This window comes from Colletotrichum aenigma (assembly GCF_013390185.1).
Source record: "Colletotrichum aenigma strain Cg56 chromosome Unknown KSG_Cg56_contig12, whole genome shotgun sequence".
Classification (NCBI taxonomy): Eukaryota; Fungi; Ascomycota; class Sordariomycetes; order Glomerellales; family Glomerellaceae; genus Colletotrichum; species Colletotrichum aenigma.
Window position 1 is genome coordinate 425512 of NW_023500918.1, and position 17354 is coordinate 442865.

Genomic DNA, 17354 nt, shown 5'->3' on the forward strand with positions numbered 1-17354 from the left:
GCCTGGATCTTGTCAACCGTCGCTCCGGTCATTCTACTGCTTGTGCAAGAGCCCCCAATGCGCCCTGGGCAGGGTCGGTGTCACGCTGGAACCCTCTGCTCCTGAAAACCCTGCGAAGGACTTGCGGCGAAAGGGAGAGAGGACTATGACATGACCACGGTAAGTATTCACCCAGCTGGTTCCTGTCCGCTACGTTGTGCACATCTAGCAGATTGACTCCAAGCGATTACGAGATGTCGTCCGCCGAAGACGCACGATTTGTCCACACTGTCTTTGCGGTGCGTGAAGACCAAGACGGAGGACAGCCCGAATTCATTGACCAGCCCTTCAAACTCAACGCTGTATATCAGTCGTCAGCTTCAGCCCTCTTCCGTCTCAGTACAACCATCACCGACAGTGCCTCCATCAAAACCACCATTTATCTGCAAATCACACCCGACCGTATCGCTTCGCTGCAAAACACGACTTGCGACACGAGCGACGCAAATGACGGAAGCCCATCACACCTCGAACGCGTCCGCCAGCGACTGGGCGGCAAGCGCCTTTTGACTCGCCTCCAGTTCCACCTGCACAGCGGCCTCTATGCCCAGCTCATCGTGCCGACCGGTTTCGCACGCGACGAGGCCCCCGCCAGCCCCGCGTGGCATGCCTTTCGCTCCACTGCCTCGCTCGCGACCGTTCCGACGTTCTCCATCTACATGCCGCACAACGTCTTGCCGATGACGAAGTTTGAGACTTTTTTCCAGGCTGTGCGGCAGTTTCCGACTCTGACGGCAACCCAGCGTCAGTCATACGAGCGTATGGTGGATCTGCGCAGGCTGTACAGTGGCAAAGGTGGCGTTGTGTTCACACCAGAGGACGACCAAAATGCTGTCCCTCTGAGAGATGGTGAACGCAACAGATCTGCGACACCCTCGACCGAGTCGTGTGCTTCCACAGTTCCCTTCGATACTGTTCCGCGTCACCAAGATTCACCCCCGCAGTATGACGAATGCGTGGTTGAGGGACCGCAGCCGAGGGCCAGCATGACCGCTGCCGCGGCAGCTGCCTTCGTCAAAAGTGCCCGCGGTGACGACGCCCTGCCTGAGTACGGCGGCAGCGAAAGGCAGCACCGAAGGCTGCAGACTTCTAAACGAGTGCTGCACTGCGGGAGCGAAGAGATCGACTTGCACCCATCTTCGAAAAGGGCGCATTTCCAACGTTCATTCGCCAGCGTTCACGCAACTACAGCAAACGCCCAACGTCCCGAAGAAAGGTCGGAATCTCAATTTACAGATGCCGAATGTGTCCAGGGCAGGTTGGCGGTTCTACTCGAACAGCAACGTCAGCAGATCCAACGGCTGCAAGAGGATGTCGAAGAACTTCGGAGGCGGAACAAGGAGCTTGAGGGACGTCACGATGAGGTAGAGGACAACTGCGGTGATCTAGAGAACCGTCAGACCGAGACCGAGGAGACTGTCGAGTCTCTCCTCATTCACACCGGCGAGCTTGACGAAGAATGCGAGAAGCTCGGGAAGCAGATGCCAGACCTGTGTGACGAGATGGAGGACTGGGTGAAGGATAACTTGGGTGACGCGATGAAAGAGCATATGAATAAATGGCTTGAAGAGAACATGGCGGAAACTATAAATGGATATATTAATGAGAAAGTTGCGGCCCAGATAGCTCAAATGAAAGCGAAGATGCGCAAAGCCCTGTCAAATTAGGGACTGTTGCCATTACTTGGATACCCATACAACGCTTGCCCTGCATGCCCTGGGGACGGGAGAGATGCCGTGGCAAAGGAGAACAAAATCAAATGGTGTGCACTCGACTGTCGTCGAGTCTCGTATGTTGCCAGTGATCATTCTGCAAGCAATTGAGCATGCAAATTCCTCCATGGGTCAAGCATCCAAGCTCAACTTCAACCCATCTAGTTCCTTCTTGCTCACAGTCAGATGGTCAAGCTGAGCCTGCAAGTATCTCACAGCGTGCTCCAAGCGTGGCAGGGCGTTCAAGACCCTCTGTTTTGCCCGCCGAAGGTGCCTTCTTTCTGCGCGGCCCTGGCCATGCATCCATCCGCCACCGTCGTCTTCTTGCCGACTTTCACGATCCCACTGCTCCAAGAGCCTCCTCTGTTCGTCTCCCGTAAGCCTTGTGAATGCCTTTTCCAGCATCTCGAGAACTTGCTGAACCTCTGGCGTGAGCCTTCTCACTTTGGCTTGGTGCTCCTCAACTGCGGCTTTGAATTGATTTTGCTTCTCAGCCCAAAGAGCATTGAGTTCATCGATAGTGAAGCTGCCACTGCTGAACTCGATATGGATCTTGAAGCTTTCTCTGGAATACGGTATCCCGGGCAAGAGGCTTGGAGTGGCTGTCGAGTCACCGAGTGCCCTGAAACAATTCCTCCACACGCTTGTGTTGACTTCGGTAGGCGGATTAAGGTCGGCCATGACATGGACAGCGTTAACTAACAGGCATATGCCGCAGTCGTATCCATTTATCTGCTGGTAGCACGGGCGAGGAGTGATGCGGTAATCCTCAAAGTAGAGGTTTTGCAGCGCATAAAGTAGGTGGTGTACTTCATCGTTGTCCCCGGCGAGGGAGTCGTAGACTTGGATCTCCTTCTCATTCTTCAAAACGCAGCATAGAACCCAATGGTGGCTGTCCGGAAGGTGGAGGGGGACGAGAATCTTGGTTGTCTCGCTCCTTGCAATGGCCGCTTGCACGCTCGCATATCTCGTCGTGCTGCCAGCCTTGAAAAGGTGAGGGTTGATGATGGAGCAACCTAAGCCCGTGGTGCTAGAGAACACATCCAAACAGGTTGTGATGACACCATCGTCCAACTCTGCTCCAGGGGCGAGTCTCGGATGGAAGTTCGGGGGGATTTCGAAGTCGACACTTTCCAGTGCATCATCCAACCCCCTTTCCGCGACATCCGGTCGCTCATCTCCGGTATTTGACGATAAAACTGACCTTTTCCTCAGTATGATGGAAGGCCTTGCCCCGATTGAATCAGGGGTTGGGAGACCCGTCACGGCTGTTGTCTTTGGTGGCAGAGACGGCGTAAAGGGACTTTCCAAGCCTCGCGACGCCTCGTTGCTTGTTCTCGCTTTCTTTGACGGGGTAGAGTCGGAACCTCTTACTGGGAGATCATGTGTGGAAGAGCTTCCTTGTCCAACGTCGGAGACCTGATCCTCGGGTAGCCTCTTGCGAGTTTGCCCTCTGGACGAAGTTGGTTCAGTGACATTATTCTCGAGTTGAAGTTTGATGTCATGTTCTAATGCTGTAACGTCATGGGGCCCTGCCTTTCCATCGTCGTCCTTGGTGAGATCTCCTGCCGTGCGTCTTGTCGGGACACGAGCAGCAGGTTTTGACGCGGTGGAGCTTGCACCTTCCCTGGACAGCCGTCTCTCAACTCGCAATGAAGCTTTTGCGATAGAAGTCAGTTTACCGGTGGCCTTAACTTCTTCAACGGCATTGTCTGACGATGGTTCCGATTCGGCTGGCGAATTTCGTCGCTGCGACGCAGTCTCTCGACGTGGATTACTCCCGCTGGTGTCTGGCGTTGGCGTTGGACTGGATATCTCCTCGCTTGAGACCGACTCGTGGGTGGCTCTGTTTTCCCGCGACAGTTGCAAACGGCCATCTGAAGGAGACTTGCTATCTTGGCGTCGTTCTGATTGATCTTCCGAAAGATGCCGATCCTGGGCCTGGTTCTTGAGATGTTCCAACGCCCTCTTGACTTCCCACGGCTTCCACATCACACTTCGATTGGAACCGCGTACTCCAACCTGCCGTTCCCCTTGGTAGCGCCGTAAAATCGGCAAAGCCTGCTCCGGGGTGGACTGGCGAACAAGCTTGGCTAGCTCTTCCCAAAATGCACGGCTGTCGACATCCTGGAAAGTTTCGACCAAGTCATCCTCGCTCCAATTCCACTCTCGCAGGATCAATGCCTTCTTCGACCGAATCCGCCGTCCTTGCTCCCTGATATAATGAAGGCTCTCTTGGTCGTCACGGGAGAGTCTTTCAAGCAAGGAATCTACGGATGCGAATCGAGCATACCTGCTACATATCGCCTCCCATTTGGCTACAACATCTTCTCCTGCTGCGAGATGGTCGCGAAGAATTATGCGAAAGTTTTCAAGCTCGTTTTCCAAATTTTTCTCTTCGTTATCAGCCTCACGGGAGTCTTGAATCACAAAGGTATCCGTTAGCGCTTTGCCGCTCATGACGCACATCTAATATGAAGACGACCCGCATAAAGCATACCTGTCTCTTGGGTTTTCCGCAAATTATCGGTGCCATTCTGCCCAGACCGTGTTTGGATGTTCGGTCGAATGGCACGTAGTTTCGGCGCCGTCGGTGCCTTTTTCGAACTTCGCGTTAGAGGCATCTTGAGAGGCTGCGTGGTGAATGAATGATGGGCGGGGTCGATGAACCAGATTCGCAGTCGTTTGAGTTTCAGCGAATGAATCCTTCTTGATTATGGGATGAAACAAGCGAATCCCGTTGGGAGAGCCTCTGTGAAGCCCCCGGCAAAGATGATGACTGAAAGTCAAACCTTAGCTGTGAAGGTTGGTGTGAATGGTCTGAGATTGGAAGGATGCACGGACTGTCCTCAGCTGGTGATGACGAACACCGTTCCGGCTCTTGCATCACGTGAGTCTGGTGTGCCACCTTAGTGAGCAGCTTTTCTCTCATGTGCCACAGCCATCTGGTTCACGTCGGAGCCGAAGCGTCTTTAGCTCAGATGAAACTTTCGACGGGCCAGAGTACCATGATTGGGCGGGCACTTGGGAAAATGAGAAGCGAAATGAGATGATGAAGCCTTAGGTACTGGAATGTTGTCGCACACTGGTCGGAGGTGGTGTTGATGGATGTGTCCAGATCGACGGTTTCTAGGAATTGGCCTTGACGGCGAGCCAATGCAGGAACGAAGATTGACGCAGTGTTCTTCGCTGCCCAGCTTTCGCGAACCACCTACCAATCGGACATTGTGCAGACTGTCGCGTCAAGACACTCAGTGCAGCTTAGTCCTCCGCCCTGGTCTGGTCTACTCACCGAGGCACCTCTCTGGTTAGGTAAGGTAGGTAGGCATCATGAGATTCCTCCCGATCTCAGCTACAGAAGGTACCTCCCGATTTTAGCGCTGAAATCGGGAGGTACCCACTAACCCCACTGGGGTGGCCCATGCACATGCACCTGGCCATCCGGGAAAAAGCTGCCGTCTCCGCCCTTCCCCAACTTCCCGTCCTCAACCTCTCCCCGAGAAGCAGCTGTCAAGGTCTCCGACATCAAGGTGTGCGACATCAAGGTCTCCAGAACCACAGCCATCCATTCACATAGTGGTCTGGTCCACTGATACCAGTGATGTGATTGGCCAGCCTTAGGATACCGCTGGTATCATAAGGGCAGGCCAATCAGAGAGACGATTCACCCTTGTGATGCCGTCGGTATTATAAGGGTAGGCTAATTCCCTTAGGATACCATCAGTATCATAAGGGCAGGCTAATCACCTTAGGATACCATCGGTATTATAAGAGCAGGCCAGTCAGAGGGTAGTGCACCAGCGGAAAGTGCGAGCCTGGAACCGAAACGTCGACATGATGGAAGCAGACTGGCCACCAGAAGCACAACCCTTGGCGGACTCTGCAGGCAGCCGCACGGGAATGATGCGCGGTCGGGACCCTGTTCTACGCTGTCGGTTGCCGCGGCGGTCATCCATCGTCTCCATTTCCTTTGAGCGAGACTGAGGGCCTTAGGGGTCGTCACCTCTAGGATTCCCAACATGTCGCAAGATATGGTGCAGGCCTGCGTCAATGCACCACACGATGCGCTGGATGCCAAATCGCCATGTTGCTGCTGAACGCCAGCGTGACCGCTGCGGCTCTCACATAATGTCTCCCAGTCAGGCAGAGAAGCAACGGGCCAGTGTCGTTGCTTTTTTTGGGCTCTGTGATGCCTGTCTCGTTACATCCCCAGGAAATAGTGTGCCTCCGGATATAGTGAGCCGGGTAGCCTCATCCAAGCACATACGACCATACCCACTGGAGAACTCGGGATCCCGTCCGCTCTCCCATAGATAAGCCAGTGAGGGCTGGAGTAGTAGTCGGGTCGGTGACGACCGGCGAATGCCCGGTGTTGTATGTCTTTTTGCGCTTTTTGGGAAGCTGTGATGAATGTTCTTCACGTTTGCTGGGGATCTCCCACAAGCTTGTCGTCATCACCCAGAGCCATCGCGTCGTGGACCTGGGGTCCTTTGGAATGGCTCGTCGCGTTTGATGACATTTGTCACCAATCTGGTACTTCCGAACTTTCAGGCTACCTCATTCAATGGCGTCTTGAATTTGTACTGCCCCCGTCTTCTACCGACGTCGATACCACACGCGACAACATTGACGCAGATGTCGCAGTGCGGCCAGGTAGGTCATCCAATCAGCCACTGCGATGCGACTCCCTTGTCACTTGCGCTGTTGCCGGGCAGGTGTACAGCCAAGCCACGATATGCTGCGCTATCTCGACGCAGGTTGGAATATTGCACAGCGGACACTCCAAAAATGTTGTCGATGCATCCCGTCGGGCAAGGCGTGTGAAGATGGATTAATCTGGTGGGACGACGATCTTCAGTGGTCTGCTCAAGTGGTATGTGCGACTCACAGTGGGCGACCCGCCTGGTCACCTCGGTGAGGTGTGTGGAGGGATCCACTTTCGTCGCTGGCAAATGCCCGAAAGTGGGCCTTCTCGGTGAGGCCATCCAGCCAGAGAAGCTTGCTCCAGGGCCAGCCAACCTCATCGGATCAATCATCTCACCTGCCATCCACGGCACCGCTTGGCAAAAGTCAGAAAGCACTTACGAACGCATACCTTCCTGCTGCAATTTGGAAGTCCAAAAAAATCATCGCAGGAACCACATACTCCCCTGCCGACGTGGCTTGCAGAAGGCGTCAGCTCCCGATTTAGTTGGGGCTCCATACCTCGAGGCCGTGGTACAGACAACTGCAGAATGTCGACCGAATCATTAGCTAATTCACCACTCCAGACGCGGGACATGCTCGCAAATTATTCCCGGCACGAAACATCACGAGCAGACACCTGATTTCAGGAAACACCATCACAGCCCATGACACAGTGAGCAGTGGTCTGCGGCCAATCATCATTACTTCTTACGCCACCGAGAGCGGCTGCCAAGTCACACAGATGATTTCCTCCGCAAGCTTTCGTTATGCCTACGCCCCGCATCCCGTCGTTCTCTCACCCACATCTCCTTCGGATCTCTTTCGGCCCCCCGCCACCATCGTTGTCAGCGCGCGGCATTCCATTCAACTGGTTCAATCCCGGCGCCCTCCACGACTTGGTCCCTAGCCGCCAGCACGCCGCCCAGCTCGCCGCCCAGTTCGCCACCTGCGCTCGGCAGGAGGTTGGCGTCGTGCACACTCCACTCCGTTGCCTACGTCGGCAGGTCTGCTCCGCCCACCAGTCGACCTTGGTGCCCGCGTCTTCGACATCTCTCGAATCAGGCCCGCGCGAGACAGCATGGAAGACGCGCATCGACGTGTCGGCCCCCCGGCCTCTATGGATCCGGTGGTGCGAGGACGAATTGCTTGTGTATTCCGACCGACCGACCGAATCGTGCCCGGATCGCTGGGCAGCCAATCAACTCGATCAAGGGTCTGGGCACCTTCACCTCCTACTGCATCCAGGGAAAGACCACCACGATCATTGCCGAATGCAGGACCACGATCATGGCCTCCCGTGGGAATTTGGGAGTCTGTGAGTATTCATCACGCATCGCAGCCCGCCTCGGCAACGATGCGACAGGGAGCTAATGGGAAGTCGAGGTCTTTGTCAGTGGTTGGGAAGAATCTGGCGTGATGGGGACTTGCCGTGTGGTCGTGAATGAACGTCGACAGGAACTGTCGACGTGCAAACTCGGGATACAGCGCGTACATGTTCAGTACCGTCACGGAATGTGCTTGCAAATGCTGAAGACCGACCTTCGCTTGGAGACGGACTCAGCAACCATGTGGTCAAGCCTGGCGCGGATCGAACAACTCGCTTTGAATGGCGTCGAGGTCGACGCTGCCGATGGGCCTGATCCTGCTAAGAGCTTTAGGGAGATTGGCAGGACTTGAAGGCGACTTCCGAACGAGAGCTGATTGGACAGGGTCCTAGACTCCTCGTCGGGTGTCTTTGCGTGTCTGTTCAAGACAGGTAAGCGACAATCTTTTCGAAGGCAGCATTACATTGACTTGCAGATCTTCTGATTGATTCGAAGTCGTCGCTGACCATGTCAATGTCAAAGAAAGAACGCAACGCTTCGACAACCCATGTTTGTCGCCGTCGATGATTGATACAAGCGAAGGGGGCTTGAGCTGAACATGAATGCGGCCGAATACGTAGCGTCAACAGACGTTTGGTATGGAAAGATGTTTCAAAATCCAGAGTTGGAAGTCCACAGCGAACCACCTTCTTTCGCCTTTTTCTCTTCGCTATTCACAAGCCCTGGCCCTTGTCCCATCTCCCCTTTCTAGAACGGAGCTCCAGTTGCCCTCCATTGATTCTCCAATTCCTCCCCAAATGAAGTCCAAACGTAGGTCAGGGGCAATATCCACGACCAGCTCCAAGTGGAAGATCAAGATCGGCGGGGTTAGCTCCAGATCCACGATCAAGTTCCAGAGAATAGCGAGCCCAAAATGACAGACAAAAACCCAGCCGACTTTTCTTTTTCTGCGAGTCCATAAGAAGAGGCGTCGGTTACGTGTGTGCGAAGCTTCTATAACGGGGGCTCAAGCTCATTCCTCGGGCAGCCAGGGCCAATCCGCGGTGTTGCCGGTATCATTAAAGAAAGCAGCAGCCTGCAGCAGTTAGAAAGTTGGGAAACAGAACGCTTGAAACCTCACAGGCACAGCTTCTATACCACACAATTCATCGAGTACTTGGAGCACGGAAGGCTCAGAGGACTTTTGGTAAATGGATCCAGACGGAGTGATTGAAGGTAAAAGGAGGGGATCGGAGATTGAAGCCGGTCAGCCGAAGCAGGGAGAAAGAAACGCTGAAGTGGTGCATCTGAATCTATCACTCCAACTACTCGGCATCCTCAATTTCTAATGAAAAGCTTTACGGACGAGGAATGTGTTCCCGTTCGACCAGAGAGGGAGGTTCGCTTACCATCTCTGTTTGAAGCCGAACCAAGGAGATTCAACTGGACGAGACGCGTTATGGGGGACTGTCGATAGAAAGCCGTTTCAGTACTCGGCCGTTGCCCTTACAGCGGCGCGAACTTCTCGTGTCCGTCCCAGAGGCTGATGAGGAGCGATCTCTCGCCAACCCACGGCGAACGCGCGTGCTGCTCTCAGTTGTCAGCCGATTGAACCCAACCTAAGAAACATCAGTCTTGCGGAACGCTACCTGAACCGTGTAATTATCCAGCAGCGCGACATCGCCTTCTTCCCACGGAACCAAAAACTGAATTTCGTCGCCAATCTCGAGTAGTCGCTCCAGATACTCGGGCGGAATCTCGCTGTCGTCGCCGTACGTCGTCGGCAGGTGATATCGCCCGTCGGGCCCGCGATGCGGCGGATCGAGAGCCTGCTGGTCGCGCATGCGGCCAAAGACGCCCGCCAGGCCGTTGAAGAATGTGAGCTTGCCCGTCGAGGCGACCCTGCGGATGGCGGGTACCCTGGAGAGAACGACGAGCGAGCCGTCGCGTTGCCACTCGCCCTCGACATGGAGACGGTCGGCGAGGAACCTTTCGACTTTGGCCCTTGGACCTCGAGCGTGTCGCCCTCTTTGATTTCGTGACCGTACGAATCCTATGAATTTGTGTGAGTTGTTCAGCTGTAGATCACGTCCGAAAAGGCGCGACTTGCCTTCCAGTTCCAGCCGACTTTCTTCCAGTCAGGGTCATCTTTTGATGGGTAGTATTGACGCCCGATGACACCTGGGCGAGAGTATTAGCCGCGCCAAGTCATGGAATGCCCTTGTATGTTCTGTTTTCACCTTTTTTCTTCAAGTCTCCAATAAAGTCTGACAACTCTTTCTCAAGTCTATCACACAACTCCAGTGAAGACAACAACGGAGTCTGGCCGCCTAATAACCTTGTTAGATCCCGAGAAGCAGCATACTGTGTGTAGGGGATTGACACATACCTTGTTGAGGGACCTTCTCTGAGAAGAAGAACAGCACACCTGGGAAGTTTGCAGACCGGCCATACTCATTGTGGAAATAGAACCGGGCGGTTGGAGGTTCTTCGTTGGCCGTCTTGACCGTCTCTGAGATGGTGGTTCGCTTCCTAGAGAGACCGATTTCCCGGTGAAGGTTGGGCAGGCCGAAGGCATGCACGAACTTTGAAAAGTCGCCCGCGTCTTTCAACGGAAAGCCGCGGAAGAGAATCGCGCCGTCTACGGGTATCAGCTCATATGCATGATTGAATCGAGCACTGGGGAGACCAACGGTCTGTTAGGAGTTTGTTGACGATGTTCTTGTCCGCCAAAGCCTTCAAGTGGGAGATGGCGTCATCAATGTCAATGAATGACTGCCCTTTCTTGACCCGAATCCCAAGAGGAAAGTCCTGGCCGTGTACTGTGCGGCTTCCGGGAATGCTGAAGATCTCCACCCGGTCTTCCATGCCCGGAAGCTCTGGGCCGGTCGCGTCGGGGGCTGTCGTAGGCATGTTTAAGTCTTGCAATCACAGACTCCGGCAAGATCAAAGAGAGAGACAGAGACAGAAGTTGCCGTGATGTTAGCGAAATTCAGGACAACGAGACTTAATCACTTCCAGCGAAGATTAGACCTGACCTTTCATCTTGCCTTTTGCCTCAACAGAGAGACGGGATGCACAATACTAACACAGCTTCGATCCATCACAAGCCGACGGGATAAAACGACTTTGCTTCCCTCATGGCATCATTGCCAGAACATACGACGTCGCAGAGATAAGCAGGGCCCGATGGGATCCCGGCCGGCTAAGTTCTTACCCTGGCCACTCAGAAGTCATGCACCGCCGGTGGCGTCATTCTCCGGCCGAGTTATGACATGGCTTCATATTTTGCCATACACGGAAGTATCACGGAAGTATTCTGGCCTCTGATTAGACGCCAACCTCACAGGACCCGTTAATTCCCCGACTTGTTAGCTCGCATATTCGGGTCATGAGTGTGAGAGTGCGAGACGGACATTTTCCGTGACATGGGCTGATTTTTGGAAAGCAAGCGACGCCGAAATACGGAGGTTCTGATGGACGTTAAATGCCAGGAACTCATTGTAGAGGCTGTCCTGTGCAGACAGCTCAATACAGTTTTCTGTGCAAGCTTTTCATTTGAGAAGAATTTGGCTGCAATGGCGCCCGTATCGCTAGAAGACAACGTGCCTTCAAAGGCAAGAGAGTTGACAACTCGTATCGTTCCCGCCATCGAGGAAGAGCGGAAAACGACGTGGCGGCATTTCTTCTGGGATGCGTGGGACAAGACGCCCGAAGAGAGAAGGCTGATTTTCAAGGTATTCTGAAGTTTTGTGATTGTAGACTTTGCGTCCCCCTCTGATAGGTTTGCTGACTTTGCAGATGGACATCACTCTAATGACCTTTGGATGTCTTGGAACGTTTATCAAGTACGTTGATAGGTAAGGCGCATTATCCGAGCTTTTGTTCCAATTACTGACCGATGATTGACGAACCGTCTAGATCCAACTTGAACACGGCGTTTGTGTCTGGAATGAAAGAGGAAATGTCACTTTACGGGAATGTACGAACTTCTCACACGCAGGAAGCCGAGATGATCACTGTTCTGATAAGAAACAGGAACTCAATTACGCCAACACCGCGTACAGTGTTGCGAACGTAGGAATAGGTCCATTGGGAGGAAATATTTTCAAGGAACGAAGTCACTGACATTTCGAAGATCATAGGACTGTGGCCTGTCAGCATTGCCCTGACTCGTTCGACCCCGAGATACTTCATACCGTAGGTATGCACTCGACATATTTTCCTCTCTACCCAGTACTAATACGGCGTTCAATCAGACTCATGGAAACAGGATGGACCATATGGTAAGAGTATTCCACTACAGCCTGGCAGGCTCTAACATTGAGCAGCACTCTGGGTCAAGCCTTCATGCGTACTCCGCTGCAAATGTAGGTCATGAGATTCTTGTTGGGTCTTTTTGAAACGTGAGTCCCACTCCTCAATCGACGGCAAGATATTTTCAACACTGCTGACTGGCAAGTGGTCATTGGTCCTCAAGTAAGTAAAGCCTTTGGCTATGGACGTGGCAGTAGGTCTGACCTGCTACATAGTCATCTACCTATGCGGTGCATGGTATCAGAAACGAGAACTATCCCGCGTACGTCGAACTGCCAGTGTAACAGCACGCGACGGTCTGAACTGACACTGAGGCTAGAGAATCGCAATCATGAACTGTGCCACATCAATCGGCCCCATGTTTAGTTCGTACCTCCAAGCGGCGGCATACACGGGACTGAATGGTGTTCACGGCCTCTCAGGCTGGAGATGGGTTAGCGCTATAGTAGACAAGGCGGACACAACTCAGAATGGATGCTGACTCGGGGCTCAGCTTTTTATTATTGACACCGTCATTTCCGTCGGAATCATCATCCCGCAATTCTTCTTCTACCCGGATGTCCCGGCGAGACAGCAGCCAAGCATTGTCTTCAGCGAAGCCGTAAGCCAGAGATTCTTTCCGACATCCCCTTTACTTCTAAATGCACCCGCTCAGCAGATGCTGACGAGCTTCTTTGATAGGAGATAGAGCTCGCTCGAGGCCGCAACCCAAAGGAAGGCCGCGTCAAACAGGGAGCCTTTACCTGGGCCCAAGCCAAGCGCTGCGTCACGACCCCGGATATTTTCCTTTTGTGGCTGATTTCTGTGTAGGTTTCAGGTTTCCCTTGCTTGGCACGACAATCGAAGGAAGGGTTGCATGGCTAACCGAATCTCCCTAGTTGCGACTCCGTCGCTCATTTGCCCTCCGACTCCATGGCGTTCTGGTTCAAGGCCTGGAACACCATCAAACCGGGCTCCTATACCGTCACACAGATAAGTAAGCTATTTTCTTCACGAGAAAATCTCAAGTCAAGTACCTGACGAAAGCAGACAACTACACCACTCCTCTCGGAGGCGTGACCGTGATCCTCACGCTGGTATTTGCCTGGTCCAGTAGGTTTACCATAGGTTACCCTACTAGATCTCGCGACTCACCATTGTTCTTGCAGGTGACACTTGGTTGAAGGGCCGTCGCTGGCCAATGTTGGTGGTCGGCGGTGTGGTCACCGGCATAGTTTGCATTCTACTGGCCGCCACGCCCGTCTTCCTCCAAAACAAAGCCTTCAGATGGTTCCTCTACTACAACACGAACTGGGCATTCACTGCCAACACCATGTTTTGGTCCTGGACACACAAGACACACTGTGAGCACCTCTGGGGTTGACGAAGCGGTCTGAGCTGATCATGATGGGGAAAATAGCTCCGGGGACCCCTTGACTAGATCGTTTGCAAGCGCCAGGCTGAACGTATGCAGTTGGACGACTATAGCCGTGGTGTAGGTGCCCCCGTTATCTCATCCATGCTGCTTGAGTACACTACTGACAAGGCACCTACAGACCCCTGTTCGCTTTTAAGACGGTCGATCAACCTGTGGTTATCGGCGGCAACTGGGGCGCGGCGGGGATGGCGTTTCTCTATGCGATCGCCGCCCTCACGCTTGCTCACACTCAGTACAAGCGGGAGAGCAAGAGACTGGAGGCCGAGGTGGAGACGAGCAGCACGGAACACGGTGGTTAATCTGCAGACATTGCTTGATGTTGTCCATGTCTACTCAAAGAGTTGCTGAGTGGGATTCACCTGAATCCTAGGTTTTGAGATCTAGTAAGCTTATTTGGTGATTTCGGGTAGAGCCTCCATACTTGGACCACACTGCAAATGCGGCTGTTGCTACAGAAGAGATCCAGAGGCAAACCAAGGAAGGTTTACTTAGCCCATAGATCGGTCTCGAGGGCACAAGGTAACGGCAACGAATGGAAAATCTCGTCTCCACAGGTAGGCGCACATACACTGGCCACCGTTCGTCTGTTCTTGCGACGGCGGATACAGCGACCATGGCTTTGCGGGGTCTTGGAGACAGGGCTATTGTAGGTGTTTAGTGCAGGCTAGGTAGACTGAAGAAAGAATGATGAGAGAGATTGACGGACGGATTTATTGGTCGTCTGGTTGTCAGCTGTCTTTGGGAATTGTCTTACGATGTGGAGGTATGCGAGGAAATGCAGAACTCCTTATCAAAAGTGTTGGGAACGTCTGCTCGTGCAAGGAAGACAGTGAAGCGCCTGGAATGTGTAATTCGAGTGTTTGTGCTCCCGCAGAGACAGGTATTTGCGAGTCGTTTGAGCTTGACTATCAGCTGCGAAGGTTGCATGGGCAGCTTCGTCTGAAAACAACTGTGATGGAGAAAGGCAATGAGCGCGGGATATGCAGAGCACACGCTTGACAAACAAGTCCATACTTTGTCTACTTGGGCCGCCAAACGCAACGATAGGAGGCAAGGACGAAGATGGAGGAGATTACAGTCAAGTGATGATGGTGTCTTGACGGGAGCACATCGTTCCGCAACTCAAGTTTGTATGGGAGACACAGGTTTCGTCGAGTGTACGATCCAAATGATTGATGCCCTCAGCCAGAAGAACTGGGTTCTCGCCCTGCTATCGTGGCGCAAAGAAGCAGAGCTGTCGAAGGTGGATACACGAGACGTCGGGAGTCTTGAAACGCTTTACTAAGGGCATTGATTCGCATTCCTGATGATCTTCGTGGGGAGACGGCAGCTCTCAACCTAGTCTGGCTCGTCGAGGGCCAGGAGGGTTTCTCGGGTGGATTGGTTGAGTTCGTCGATGCTCAGGAAAGAGGGGCACTGGTTATCGGTCGGTTCTCGCCGGGGGTTGATATTAGAAGGTGTCGTCTCGGATTGTCGAGTGAATTGGATCAAGGTGTCGATGCGCTTGCAAGGGAGATGGGATCTCAACCTGTGCTCGTGGAAGAGGGATTGTCGGGAGTATTGATTCGAGTTAACAAGATGCCTGCATGATGAGTGTTCCCGATGGCGGGAGTGTCAGTAGGAGACAGAAGAAGCAAATAAAACAAAGGAAAGGTACTTTGGCCAAGGCTCCTTGTTGATGGCACGAGACAGCGGCAATAAAGGGGGGAAAGTCGCGGCGGGGGGTGCAGCGAACATGGTCGGCATCTGCATTTGTGCCTCCCGGAGTGACGGGGCTGATGTAGTTGTTTCGCACGGAAAGAAGAGGGAACGATGTGAAAGATTGATGGGATGAGAGGGACTCGGACGACGCTGAGGTTCGCCCCGGTGGAGGCTGGAATTCGATGGAGAGGCCCGGGCAGGTACATGGGCAAGGCGCCTGCCATGTCACTTACCTGTCAAGCATGGTCCAAAAGTAGGAGCGCATCGAACGGGGCCGAGTGGGCTGCATGCAAAAAGAGTTTCTGGGAAGGCACAAAGAGGGGAATGGTGACTCAGGCAGGTAGGTCCTCAACCCAAGATCAACAGGAAGGAAGGTGGGGGAGGGGGGGACAGGTGCAGTATCGGCAGGCACGATGGCCAAAATCACAATGTACTGGAGCTTCGCGGGGCGGACGAGTCAACCTCATCCACTGGACGTCTTTTGAAGCGCTCGAGGCTGTCGGCAAACCCGATTACACCGTTCAGCCCCCTCAAAAGCTCTTCGAGTTCATCTTTGCTGGATCCTTGCAATAGTGCCTTGGTTTTGGCAGTTGAGTTCCTCGCCGCCCCCTTGGCCTTGACTTTGGTAGAATCATTTTCGCACCCTCTCCCGCGGACCCCCGTGCCACTAAGACGGCAGCCCAAGTCTCGAAACTATCCGAGGAACCCTTGCGCGCGGTCGGCGAATCAAAGGACATGTTTAGAAATCTCGCTGGCCCCAGCCATTGCCGTTCGGAGGGATCGAGACCCAAGCTTTCGGATTGCTGCTGCGGCTGGATATTCCGACACGGTGGGCAGTCTCTCGTCATTTTTTGGAGACAGCTCGCAAAACCCGTGCACTCTTTGCCGAGAACTTCGCAGCAAACAATCATCTTCAAGCACATCAGCCTTGCACACACCCTCTTGGCTCACAACACTCCTTTTGCCGTGGCGATTATGCTTTCTGTAATATTCCAATGCACTGCGCGTCACATTCGCAATGCCGACTTTGCAAGTCACCGAAGCACCTCTCTGGCTAGGTAGGTACCATGAGATGACTCCCGATTTCAGCGCTGAAAATCGGGAGGTATCCACTGCACTACCGCTGGGCTTACAGGGGGTACCTACCGATTCTAGCGCTAAAATCGGGAGGTACCCTCTGTGGATACAGCGGGCAGCCTACAGTGCCCGGGTACCCTCCATCCCTGAACAACGGAACGGTGCAGTTCATGCACAACAAACCTCCCTTACTACCAGTCACCATACCATCGACGAAGCCAAGGCATCAACCAGTCCGTAGAAAGATGCTCCATCAATGTCATCATGTCCCCTTCTCACCACATTCTATACCATCCCCAAGTGTTGTTGCTTCTCAAGATTGTCTGCTGTGCGCCAGTTGTCGAGGCACTGAACTATTTTTCGAATGGTGGCATTCTAATGGCAACACCGGCTGTGGGCATGGAAATTCAGACACGAATATCCAAGCTTACAATGCCTACTATTACTTCCAAAACAATGGTGCAGGTGATACTCGACATCTGCCAAGTGACAGCTGCATCGCCAACATCGAGAGCTCTTGACGCACCATACGCCCGTAAACCTCTCGCAGTCTTCTGGGCTATGCTCCCGACGGACCACCTCGAAGAAGATGAACACGACCTATTGAGAAACAACTAACTGCTCCCACAGTCTACAGCAAAGAACTAGGTCGACCGGATGGTATTTCATGGGACCGAGGAGAACAAGATTGCATAAATAATAGCGGACGCGTAAGAACACCATTGTTTCGCTAGCTAGCAGAATGAGAGTCGTTGATCTGGGATTGAACGGCAGGGCCGGAGGTTATGTTTACTTGGCACTCTAGACGGCAGTGTGCCTCTTCTCTGACCCATTCCGTTCTCTATTTGTCGACCCAGTGCCGCCGTTGCAGCTTTTGCTCAGCTGATATATCTGATATATCTGATATGGCCACATGCTTGCGTTCAAGCTCGGTCCTGGCATTCTTGCTGTCGACAAGGGTGAGCTAGCAAGCGTAGGAGATGATGTCCCAGGCCGAGAGGGTGAGTCCAGAAGCAGAGACTAGATCCCATCTCATGGAACTTGGCCCATCATTCCGAAGTCTCCAACCGGCATGGTACTCCAAAAGTATGCCCTTCGGAT

At 53.4% G+C, this 17354-nt stretch overlaps 4 protein-coding genes across 4 annotated transcripts; 2 read left to right on the forward strand and 2 right to left on the reverse strand.

Annotated features, from left to right (window-relative positions):
• Positions 1–233: 233 nt before the first annotated feature.
• On the forward strand, positions 234–1706 carry CGCA056_v015000 (uncharacterized protein; the record flags this gene model as incomplete). The annotated part of the gene is made up of 1 exon (XM_037330241.1): positions 234–1706. One exon carries the CDS (start codon positions 234–236, stop codon positions 1704–1706), a length of 1473 nt encoding a protein of 490 aa, XP_037171374.1.
• Positions 1707–1883: 177 nt separating this feature from the next.
• On the reverse strand, positions 1884–4375 carry ULP1 (Ubiquitin-like-specific protease 1; the record flags this gene model as incomplete). Its single annotated transcript, XM_037330242.1, has 3 exons — positions 1884–3966; positions 4045–4171; positions 4219–4375. The coding sequence occupies 3 exons, from the start codon at positions 4373–4375 to the stop codon at positions 1884–1886; spliced, it is 2367 nt and encodes a 788-aa protein (XP_037171373.1).
• Positions 4376–9247: 4872 nt separating this feature from the next.
• Positions 9248–10654, reverse strand: CGCA056_v015002 (Clavaminate synthase-like protein; the record flags this gene model as incomplete). Its single annotated transcript, XM_037330243.1, has 6 exons — positions 9248–9328; positions 9391–9794; positions 9848–9922; positions 9982–10071; positions 10131–10382; positions 10435–10654. The coding sequence occupies 6 exons, from the start codon at positions 10652–10654 to the stop codon at positions 9248–9250; spliced, it is 1122 nt and encodes a 373-aa protein (XP_037171386.1).
• A 665-nt stretch (positions 10655–11319) lies between these two features.
• liz1-7 (Pantothenate transporter liz1) lies at positions 11320–13774 on the forward strand (the record flags this gene model as incomplete). The annotated part of the gene is made up of 16 exons (XM_037330244.1): positions 11320–11478; positions 11543–11589; positions 11663–11723; positions 11780–11818; positions 11880–11941; positions 12001–12027; positions 12073–12111; positions 12204–12220; positions 12274–12320; positions 12378–12491; positions 12552–12659; positions 12740–12864; positions 12937–13034; positions 13088–13150; positions 13207–13401; positions 13584–13774. The coding sequence occupies 16 exons, from the start codon at positions 11320–11322 to the stop codon at positions 13772–13774; spliced, it is 1392 nt and encodes a 463-aa protein (XP_037171385.1).
• Between the last annotated feature and the right edge of the window lie 3580 nt (positions 13775–17354).